Here is a 12,010-nt window from a genome sequence, read left to right as displayed (position 1 = left end):
GTTTTTGCAAGTCGTGGTGCATAAATTTGACTGCCCCTATCGGACGACCGTTCACTTGTCTATTAGATTGTAAGCTCTTTGAGCAGGGACTGTCTCTCTTTGTTAAATTGTACAGCACTGCGTAACCCTAGTAGCGCTCTAGAAATGTTAAGTAGTAGTAGTAGTATTACATATAGCAGTGATTTAACCAGAGCTGAGATTGTGATGTCATAATGCCTCATTCCACCAATGCCTAAGAGCCAACTTCATCAGTGATGTCACAATGGCTTGATTGTCCTATATTTGTCTCACTCTTATCTATTAGATTGTAAGCTCTTTGAGCAGGGACTGTCTCTCTTTGTTAAATTGTACAGCGCTGCGTAACCCTAGTAGCGCTCTAGAAATGTTAAGTAGTAGTAGTAGTATTACATATAGCAGTGATTTAACCAGAGCTGAGATTGTGATGTCATAATGCCTCATTCCACCAATGCCTAAGAGCCAACCTCATCAGTGATGTCACAATGGCTCGACTGTCCTATACTTGGCCCACTTCCCCCCTTAGTGTGAAGAGTTTCAGTCTCTGGTATCCAGAGCTGAGATTGTGATGTCATAATGCCTCATTCCACCAATGCCTAAGAGCCAACCTCATCAGTGATGTCACAATGGCTCGACTGTCCTATACTTGGCCCACTTCCCCCCTTAGTGTGAAGAGTTTCAGTCTCTGGTATCCAGAGCTGAGATTGTGATGTCATAATGCCTCATTCCACCAATGCCTAAGAGCCAACCTCATCAGTGATGTCACAATGGCTCGACTGTCCTATACTTGGCCCACTTCCCCCCTTAGTGTGAAGAGTTTCAGTCTCTGGTATCCAGAGCTGAGATTGTGATGTCATAATGCCTCATTCCACCAATGCCTAAGAGCCAACCTCATCAGTGATGTCACAATGGCTTGATTGTCCTATATTTGTCTCACTCTTATCTATTAGATTGTAAGCTCTTTGAGCAGGGACCGTCCCTCTATGTTAAATTGTACAGCACTGCGTAACCCTAGTAGCGCTCTAGAAATGTTAAGTAGTAGTAGTAGTAAATGTGTATGTGCTGAGAACAGCATGCGGTCTTGGGTATCCTGTCTGTTAAAATTCAGTGCTGACCTTGAAGTTTTCCTCTACTTGTGCAGGTACAGTGTCAGTCGTCCCGTGGAGACACACATGTCAGGAACATCAAAAAGCTCAGCTTCACATGCCAAGGTTGGATCCTGCGCTTGTCACTTAAAATGTCTGTCTTAAGTTTTTAAAAGTAACTGAACGGCTTCTCTTTTGTAAGTGGCACGCTTGAAATACCTCTTCCAAGTAACGGTGCTAAAATGTAAACTTTACAAGAATCCATAGCTCCCAGGATAGAAATGACAGTAATGACGAGGTATTCTGGAGTTTTAAATATTGTATTGCGTTTAATACATAATTGAAGCTAGGTAAAGTAAGATGTGGGAAGGTAAACAGCCTTCTGAACACGAGAACTGAAACTTCTGGGTTCAGATTGTTAATCATTTTTTTTTTTTAAAGTGATTAGTGCATTTCCTTACGCATCACTTCTACCTGTTTCTTACCCTGGAAATGCTCTTCAGATGTGCTTTTCATCCCCACCTGTCTTCTGCCTGCCTTTTCTTGATAAGAACATAGTAACATAGTAGATGACGGCAGAAAAAGACCTGCACGGTCCATCCAGTCTGCCCAACAAGATAACTCATATTTGCTGCTTTTTGTGTATACCCTACTTTGATTTGTACCTGTGCTCTTCAGGGCACAGACCGTATAAGTCTGCCCCGCACTATCCCCGCCTCCCAACCACCCGCCCCTCCTCCCAACCACCGGCTCCGGCACAGACCGCACAAGTCTGCCCAGCACCATCCCCACCTCCCAACCACCAGCCCTGCCTCCCAACCCCGGCTCCGGCACAGACCGTACAAGTCTGTCCAGCACTATCCCCGCCTCCCAACCACCAGTCCCGCTGCCCACCACCGGCCCTGGCACAGACCGTACAAGTCTGTCCAGCACTATCCCCGCCTCCCAACCACCTGCCCCTCTTCCCAACCACCGGCTCTGGCACAGACCGTATAAGTCTGCCCAGATAGAAGCTCAGTGAGACCCCTTCGGAAAGGTTTTCCCCCCCCTAATATCTCCCAGTTTTCTGACCTGCTTCTCTTTTGTGCAGGAAAACACGGTTCCTAACCCTCTCGCAAAAGAAGAATTGAATCTCCTGGCACGCCTCATGGGAGGGTTGGAAATGAAGAAAATGAACAGCGGTGACGGAGGCTTCCGACTTAACCTTTTCACCTCTGATGAAGACGAAGAGTAAGATTCAGTGCCAACACTGGTTTAAGATTCCAGAGAGTAGGGTCTACGTAGTTCTCTCTGATGGGGAATTTAGTCATTTGGGGTCTGACTGAACCATTGCTTCTCTTAACATGAAATGACAACACTAATCTTAGCAATGATCGATGCTAATGGGCAGGATGGAAGCTTGTGAAACATCTTTACATTACATTTGCAATTTATATATAGTAACATAACATAGTAGATGACGGCAGAAAAAGACCTGCATGGTCCATCCAGTCTGCCCAAGACAAACTCATATGTGTATACCTTACCGTGAATTTGTACCTGTCCTTTTCAGGCCACAGACCGTATAAGTCTGCCCAGCAGTATTTCCCGCCTCCCATCGCTGGCTCTGGTACAGACCGTATAAGTCTGCCCTCCCCTATCCTAGCCTCCCAACCACCAACCCCTCTTCCCCCCACCTGCTCCATCACCCAATTTCAGCTAAGCTTCTGAGGATCCATTCCTTATGCACAGGATTCCTTTATGCATATCCCACGCATGTTTGAACTCCGTTACCGTTTTCATCTCCACCACCTCCCGCGGGAGGGCATTCCAAGCGTCCACCACCCTCTCCTTACGCCAAGAAAAGACCCAGAGCAGCTTGCAACATCTCGTATAAAAACCGAAAGCTCTGTTGTGAGTCTCCTTTTTTTAATCATTTTGGATTTTAAAGCATCGTACATTCAAAAACTGTGATTATCAAGCTCTAGGGACACCTCCTTCTTAAAAATAAAATAATGCTTACTTTGATCACGTATTAGCACTTGTTTCAGATCTACTCCTCCTGCATCTTATTTGGAAACTAAAAACAAGAAGCTTCAGCTGTCAGTTGCTGAACAGAGAAACTGATCCAGTTCATTGGATTCACTCTTTTTTTTCGTTTCTACCAGCACATATTTTCCCTCTCATAAGTGCAGGTTCCCCTTGATTAAAGCGTGTCAGTATTCAACATGAAGGTGCTTTGTGCCAGGGATTGAAATCGTTTATCAATAGAGGGGAATATATTCATCCTGGGGGAGGGGTGTCAACATTTTTATAAACGCTGAGGGCTGAATCAGATCTGCATATTCATTGCTGGTGTCCAAATATGGCCCAGCACTGAATTTCTGGGTCTTGGGAGACTGCTGAACCTATCTGGGTACTTGGCAGTATTCATTGCTGCAGAATTCAGGCAGCTATTTGGGCGGTACTGCATGGCCAGATCTGGGTACTGTACATTGGCAACGCACAGATTGCTTAGTGGTAGGGCAGATGTAGAAGTTAAGGGGTCCTTTTACTAAAGTGCGCTGAAAAATGGGCTGCGCTAGTGTAGGCGCGCGCAGAGCCATTTTTCAGTGCACCTGTAAAAAAGGCCTTTTTAAAAAATTTTAGACAAAAATGGATGTGCGGCAAAATAAAAATTTGCACGCGTCCTTTTTGGGTCTGAGACCTTACCGCCACCCATTGATTAGCGGTAAGGTCTCACGTGGTAACCGTCTACGTGTGTAGAATGACGATTACCGCCCAGTTTCCACCACACGCGTAGCGAACTTGCATAAAAAAACGAAATTACCGCCCGGGCCACGCAATAACTCCAACTTACTACTAATCATTTCTATAGCGCTACTAGACGTATGCCTATGTGGCTTAGTTAAAGGGCCCCCCCTACAGTGCCATGGGGGTTTGCGCTGATATTCACAGCTCTCCATTTAACTGGAACAGGCAGAGCAATTTAACTGGGATGGAGCCTGTCCTGCCCAGTTCATTTGCTTTGAATGTCGACCAGAGAACAGCTGTTTGAATGCCTAACTTTCAAGTGCAGAAATGAAGCTGTGACTTACAGGATGGTTTATTTTGATGACTGTTTCAAATCGTATAGAAAAAAAAATCTAATTTTAAAAATTTATTTTAAATCAAGGCAAGCAGCACTAACCAGGCCTGAAGAGTTGTCTTATAAAGTTATCAACATACAAGCCACAAAGGTGAGTGTAAGCTTTTGATTGAAGTTTATTTTAAATAAAAAGAAATACAGTGACAAAGTATATTGGACACACTGTAAGAGATTAGAAAAGGAGATTTGGACTGGTAGTAACATTGGGGCACCTCAGGAAACAGGGGCGTAGCCAGACACCCAATTTTGGGTGGGCAGAAGAACCTCGCCCCGTCCCACACGTGATTTGGTCTCTCCTTCTCTCGCCTGCATGCCATCTGGTCTCTCAAACATCCCCCCTCTCCTGTATACCTTTTAAATAGTAGATTTTCACCAGCAGCAACAACTAATACACACTGCTCGTGTTGGCCCCACACCCTTCCCTCTGATGCAACTTCCTGTTTCCGCCTAGGCAGAAATACATCAGAGGGAAGGCTGTGGGGCCGGTGCGGGCAGTATGTATGTCACTGCTCACTGCAGGCAAAGATCTGCTACTTACAAGGTATGCAGGAGGGACACTTGTTGGGAGTTTTCGGCTGGTGGGGCTTGGGGATCCCTGGCAGCCACATCATAGGTATGCTGCTACTGGGCAGGCCTGGGCCCACCGAAGCCCACCCTTGGTTACGCTACTGTCAGGAAAGATCTGTTTATAGTGATTTTAGCCAACCTCGTTCTCAAATACTTTATTGAGATGGCAGCAGCCTTTAGAAGAAATGCATGTAGTAACCGTACACAATAATCTGCAGATTTATTTTGTGATATGTAATAGAAAAAGGTCATAAATCAGTACATGAGAGGTAGCATGGGAAAAAAAAAACTTGAAAACAGTATTGTGGCAGCTGAGGTGCAATATATATATATATTTTTTTTTTGGAAACAGGACCAACATGAGAATGAGGAACTTGCTCAGATCATGGGTGACTTTAAGATACAAGAGGAGCCCAAGCAAAGCACCAGCAAGGGAGATGATTTATTGGCTATGATGGATGGACTGTGAGGAACTGAAGACAGAACAGTGAATGGCTTTCTCTCTACACTGACACTCCAAGGAGTCAGCACCTTTCCTGACTTGTGTTCAAGGTTAACGGCACTAGGGAGAGGCACTTGGTGGCCTTGATATATCTCTTTCCCTCCCCATCTAATCAATGATCATGTCAGATTTTGCTGTATGCCTTTTAAATAGGTCTAGGTAAGACAGTGCCACATGTGTGCCTGAGACATTTAAGGGAAATTGAACCGTAGCTGCAGCTGGGAGAACACAGCTGTATTTGATGCAGATTTACCGCTGGCTACTAATGGGTCTCAAAACTGGGCCACAAATGTTTGGCATCTGAATTGGACCAATACAGTGAAGGACCTTTTGTTAAAAATATTCAGCAGAATGAAAAAAAAACAGGAATTGAAATGGTTACAGAGGAAACCGAAACTCTAAATGTTATATATTTAATGTCTCTACTGTCAAGTTTGAATTATGTGCTGTAGTTCTGATATTTAAGAACAGACGTTTACGTGACTGCAAGCTGAAGATAGCAGAAGGGATCAAGCTTTCAATCAATCAAGAAAACCATTACTTGCTAGGTAGCTCCAGGCCATAAAACCCCCCCCCCCCCCCCCCCCCCCCCCCCCCCCAAATTATCCTTGAATGTCAGCTGTTTGGGTAAATGCCATACGTTTCCAGGCAGGTCATCCAAAATAGCCCTGTGTCCACCACTGTTTAATATCTAGTATGATAGGAGCAGTTAGTGCTGGTTAAACTCGCCACAGCTCTTGAGGGTTCCCCTTTCTAAGATCATAATCTGGCTGCTCTCAGGGTATAGTATTTTCTGCTCCTTTTACAGAAACGAGCTCTGCATTTGCTGCTTGAGATAGAGGTGTCATACAACATTAGATAACAACATTCTGTATCTCAGCTGTGATCAATGTTTATCATTTCATGAAAGTGTTGATCAGAATGATAAAGGTTTCAGTAAAATGTGTGTGTGTTTTTTTTCCCCTTAAGGGGGCCTGAGAGTTGTTCTGCCTCTTGGATGTATCTCAGATTCTGTAAAATAGAATTTTTTTTTGAGTTGGCTCACTGCCTTCCATGCTTGTGGTTCCATCCCAGTCAAGGCCTGCTTTAACCTTGCTTGAAAGTTAGGTTAAAGAGGATGGAGGTTGTGCAATAGAAGGAGCCAGGGCTTCAGGGTATTGTCCTAATTTGTCCCACCCAGTGCCAGCCTTGCGTAAGAGTCACAAATTGGATGCATCCTAGATCCTGCTGTTGCATGATGCAGGGGATTCCCCATGTCGTCCCCCCCCCCCCCCCAGGTCTGTTACCCCTGCCTCAACTACATGGCAAATGCAAAGAGGAGAAGCAGAATCTGGAGTTGAAACCCATCCCAAGCTCTTTTAGGAGAAACTAATTTTCATTTCTTTCCACTCCCATTCTCCCCCAAGATTCTTCCTGTAAATTTAATTTCTCTAGTGAGTGAAGAAGCATCACTAACTTTAAGAAGAGTCAGCCCGTACCCAGATTTTCAGCTACAGGATCCAGAAGATGCTGCTGAAAATCTCTACAGACCACCCTGGTGCAGATATTGTCGTGGCAGTCATGGGTTGGTGGCTGGAATTAGCCAGAAGCTGGTTGTATTCCGCAGTCATACCTGGGTACTTTAGGATTGTCCTTTCCGGTTAATGGCCCTAAATATTGCTGTTGATCTGGGTAACTCCTGGCTGTTGAGCATCAGCAAAAGCTCAGATATTGGTGTTAGATATTAGGTATAGCTTAGCCACGGCGGCCGGCACTTAAAACAAAACATTGACCACTTCAGCTGAATCTTGGGTTGCTTATTTTTAATGGGCACTTTTTTTATCCTTTCTGTTTTTAAAGAGAGAAGAGAGGTAGGGCTACATTTTACAACCTGTACTACTAAATTGATCCTCATAACGCAGGGTAGTGACACGGGCAAGCACTAATGCATTCATGCAAATTAGTAATTCAAGCATTAGTTGGAATAGGGAGAGATGTACACTTTGCAGGCAGCTCTACAATGAGCAGCCTCCATATTTCGGCACACTGCAGTGCATGGTAGGTGCCTATTCTATAAAAAAGCCAAAAATACAAAACGATTAGAAACCTCTACATGTAGTCGAAAGTCCAAAGCAAGAGTAACAGGACCCGACACGGTCTGTGTTTCAGCGGTAAAATCACCTGCTTCAGGGGACACAATGCAACTTGCCAACCAAAGGGAAATCTGGTGCAAAACAGAGCAGTGCACGACCAGTGCTGTTCTGTGACTCCTGCTGCTGGGCTGTGCCTTCGCCACCTCTCCATCATAAGATTAGTGTTTTGCACTAGGTGTCCCTGTTTTTCACCTTCGCTTGGCAAATTGCATTGTGACCCCTGAAGCAAGTGGTTTTACAGCTGCAACGCAGACCGTGTGGGGTCCTGTTACTGGTGCTTTGCACAAAGGACTCTTTGACTTCATCCTGTTGTATGGTTGTGTTTTTGTGGCCTATTCTGTAAAGGCACCTGGACAGCCAAGTTCCATTCAAAAACGCTAGCATACCATAGAACTGGTGTTGTGTTATGTGTGGGGCCTAATTGCAGCAGCGACGTGCATACCCGGGAGGCCCCTGCTGGCACTTTTGCGGCTGCATTCAATTACTAGTATTTCAGACATTTACTTGTGAAAGGGCACATAAATGTGGATACCTAGAGTACAGAATTACCCTTTTTATGAATTAAAATCACCGTGAAAAGCAGTTTATAATGATATGGATTTTATTCTAAGTTACTGCTTTTCAAACTCGGCAAAATGAATTAAAAATTGTACATTCTTTTTATGATTCAACGATTTTTATTGATGACAAAGCAGAATATACGATCCATCTTTCCAAACCAACATTGATCAGCACTGTTAACCGTCATCAGAGTTTTGTCATAATTCCCTCTCCCTAGTATGTTCCAGCTTGCTGACTACGGAGTATCACTTCAGTCCACATATTCGATCAAATCAAACAATAACATGTTATATCTAAATTACTATCTGAAATCTCATTTGTACATTCTTTTTAAATTAAAAAATAAAACCATCTAACCTTTTAAACCATCTAAAGATATAAATGCTGCAGTTGATGTGGATGAGCTGACCAACCAGGCCGTATGTCCTTTATCTGCCACCCTTCTCTTTGTTTCATCATAGTAATTATCTGGATTAGTCAAGGTGCTGCTGTAAAAAAGAAAAAAACAGGCACTGATGAATCTGAAAAGAGCAAAGTTGACAGTGAGGTGCATGAAAAAGCAGGTTCAAAGAGCAGTACTTGCCACAAGAAACTGGCTTTATGTCCTGAGATCATTATATGTTAAGGATGCCTTTTTGTTTTGAATATTATTTTACTTTTGCCAGAAGAATGTGCAGAGATGCAATGTGAGCCTGCTGTATTTGTCTTCCTATCGGTCATGCTGTGTGTATATTCTGCGTGAAATATGCACATCTTTCATTACAGCTGTGCCCCCTTTTAAAATAAACTCTCTGGGCCTGGTATGCAGCTGGCGGCAGGCATCACTTTTTCTGTCCGCTGCTGGCATTAAACCTGGATATTCAGGGTTTTTCTTAAAAACTGCTAATAGGTTAATTGGGTATGCCGATATTCAGTGCTAACCGGTTAACTTTTTGGCAGTCAAAGATAGAGCTATTTATGCAGCCCTATTTAACCACTAAACCTATCTGGTTAGGCATTGAATATTGGCAACCTACGCGGATAAGTGAGCGATATAGCCTGTTATGTGCTAGGCGATAACCAGTTATCTCTTGCTGAATATTAGCGGTTAGGTGTCGATATGCTATTTAACCAGTCAGCGCTCTGGTCTGGCAAGTTACATAGCTTTGAATATCAGAGGATGTCTTCCCAGGCCATTTCTCAGTACTCCATGTGTGATTGTCTGGGGTTCCCTTCATTATTTACACCAGGAATGGCTTTCCAAAATTTTAAGATTTAATGACAGCTTCAGCTGCCAACTGGCTTAAAAGCTGAAACTCAAGGCTGTGAGTAGTGAGATCGCCAGAATAAAACATTTCCAAAGGTGGTTTTCCTTTGATTTATATAAATGTTACCTTACACTCCTGGCTAATGATAAGCACCAGCTCGAAGACGGACCTCTCGTGCCATCCTACAGACCTCGCACCAGCCACAGCAGCAAATGGATAAGGCATCGTTACAGATCGTTCCCTGGGGAAGGGAAGAAATGATCGATTATGGTCAAGAGGCGTCACACGTGGTACTGTGAAAGCAGAGGATTCTTGGGTAATAAACTGTCATTGAGGTATTAATCTAAGTGAATCTGTTCAGAAAGTCAGTTAATAAATCCCACTAAATTAATAAGGTTTTAGCACCACCATGGGCTGGCTGGCAGTTACAACCCTAAATGCAGGCAAGGGAAGGGTAAGCTGCATGGAGCGATGGTTACAGCCCTAAGTACTTCTGCTAAGTCAGCAAACGGCAGTGGGAAAGTGGAGAAGACTTGAGATGAGCCACAGACACAAGATGGTCATCAACAGCAAAACCACTTTATTTCTGGTACTTGTAAACATATATTTATTTTTAACACATTTTATTATAACCCACATTTTCCCACCAGTTGCAGGCTCAATGTGGATTACACAGTATCATGGGTAGGCTACATTTCAGTAAAATATCATTAAACAAAGTCATAGTAAAATACTGATCGTAAACGTAACGTATAAAACAACAGAGATAATAAAAGATCAATTAGGGTCCATAAATATTGCTGTAAAACAGAAGAGGTGAACTAAGTTACGTCTGGAAGGTAGGCCTTTTTGAACAGGGTGGTCTTCAATAATTTCCTGAAGTTTAGATGGTTCGGAGTTGATTTTAAGAAATTTAGGCAGTGCATTCCATAGCTGTGTGCCTATGAAGGAGAAGCAGGATGCGTAGGTAGATTTCTATGTGAGACTCTTGCAATCTGGATAATGTAAGATTAAATAGGACCGGGAGAAACGAACTATTTCTGGGCGGTAGATCTATTAAATTTAACATGTATCCAGGAACTTCACCATAAATAATCCTATGAATCAAGGTGCAAACCTCAAAGGCAATATAAAGCCTGGCACTGTGTTTTGGCACAGAGTGCCTGCCTCAGGGGTCATAACATGTAGATATATCTAAGCTAGTATTGAAGTATAAAACTTATCGAATTGCTACAGCGATTGTAGAACTGGTCTTTAAAAAGACCTTAATAGTAGTGATGCGCCGGTGGCAAACTTCAGTGTAAACACTATACAGTGTTCACCACTGGCGCATCGCTACCATTAAGGTCTTTTTAAAGACCATACTTCAATACTATCTTGCTGTTTTCTAGAGGGTGCGCCAGGATTTCTGTGCCCAATTTTGGACGCAAGGACTTAACACTAGCCGAGACTGGGTGTAAATCCTCCCTGCCCATCTTCAAATCCTTACGGCAATCTAGACTGCCCTAACTTGACATTTCGTCCTTTAGATTGTAAGCTCCTTTGAGCAGGGACTGTCCTTCATTGTTAAACTGTACAGCTCTGCGTAACCCTAGTAGCGCTCTAGAAATGTTAAGTAGTAGTAATAGTAGTAAATCCTATTCGAGAAATGTTTGGAATACCCCCTTTTGCGTTGTGTGCAAGTCTCATAGAACAGCAGGAAGGCAGATGACAGTGTAAGTCTAAATTAATGCTAATTAACTCCAATTACTTTCAATTAGTTGTTAGCACCCAGTTGACCAATTAGTTTATATGCATATTTGGGTGGCCTGTTTACAATCTGGGGGAATGTGTCACACAGAAATTAGGGAAGCGAAGGATGTATCCTCTAGAACAGGGGTTCCCAAATCTGGTCCTGGAGGTACCCCAGCCGGTCAGGTTTTCAGGATATCTACGATGACTATTCATGAGAGAGATTTGTATGCAGTGGAGGCAGTGGATATGGATATCCTGAAAACCTGCCTGGCTGGGGTGAGTCCAGCAGGCTTCAGGACAATACAAACTGGAACATTTTTCCATTAAACAAAAGTTCAAGGATGTGAGCTCATCCTGTAACGGTGAAGGGGAGACAAGCTCAAGAGATTTGAGGAAATAGGTTTGGTCTAGATGACGGTGGATTCCTGGACCAGAATTTCAGGAGGAGGTCGGTTGAGCCAACCATGTGGCAGAATTCAAGCCTAAAACAGTGTGGTTGGCATGTTGAAACTTCCTGAGCCCTTACGCCAAGCCCCCTCCCTGACCGTCTTCAAGTCTTTGCTTAAAGCCCACCTCTTCAATGCTGCGTTCGGCACCTAACCCTTACTGTTCAGTGAATCCAGACTGCCCCAATTTGAATGCTCCTATTGGACCGACCGTTCACTTGTATTAGATTGCAAGCTCTTTGAGCAGGGACTGTCTCTCTTTGTTAAATTGTACAGCGCTGCGTAACCCTAGTAGCGCTCTAGAAATGTTAAGTAGTAGTAGTAGTAGTAATTGAGGCACTGGAGGCACCAAGCGTGGGTGTCGGTCTGCGAGATAGGCCGGCCGCACCGACCACACTTCTTAAATCCACTCGGGACCTTCGAGGACATCGACGGAAAAATCGCGTCGGCGAAGTTAAAGTCGTCGATGGTGGCGGTAAATCACACCTCGAAAAATAAATCGACCGCGCGGCCACAAGGCCGCAACGCGACGCCCCCGCTAGAAACGAGGGAAAAATTAAGCGCGTTCTCTCTCACTTTTTTTTTTTTAAAAGG

General features: G+C 43.9%; 1 protein-coding gene and 1 long non-coding RNA gene across 2 annotated transcripts in view; one reads left to right on the top strand and one right to left on the bottom strand.

Moving 5' to 3' along the window:
* Positions 1-5,659, top strand: part of LOC115480258 (protein OSCP1-like) — a 28,014-nt gene extending 22,355 nt beyond the window's left edge. Inside the window, 4 exon segments of the mRNA XM_030218797.1 lie at positions 1,157-1,226; positions 2,191-2,330; positions 4,255-4,318; positions 5,147-5,659. Of these exon segments, the coding sequence (XP_030074657.1) occupies positions 1,157-1,226; positions 2,191-2,330; positions 4,255-4,318; positions 5,147-5,263 (391 nt within the window). The 3' untranslated portion in view covers positions 5,264-5,659.
* A 2,426-nt stretch (positions 5,660-8,085) lies between these two features.
* On the bottom strand, positions 8,086-9,841 carry LOC115480184. Its single transcript, XR_003943793.1, has 2 exons — positions 9,363-9,841; positions 8,086-8,477 (listed from the first exon to the last, which is right to left on the bottom strand). It is a non-coding gene; the product is annotated as an uncharacterized LOC115480184 (long non-coding RNA).
* Positions 9,842-12,010: the final 2,169 nt, after the last annotated feature.

This window comes from Microcaecilia unicolor, chromosome 11 (genome assembly GCF_901765095.1).
Source record: "Microcaecilia unicolor chromosome 11, aMicUni1.1, whole genome shotgun sequence".
Classification (NCBI taxonomy): Eukaryota; Metazoa; Chordata; class Amphibia; order Gymnophiona; family Siphonopidae; genus Microcaecilia; species Microcaecilia unicolor.
Note: the sequence above shows the minus strand (reverse complement) of the source record. Positions and strands in the feature narration are given on the sequence as shown.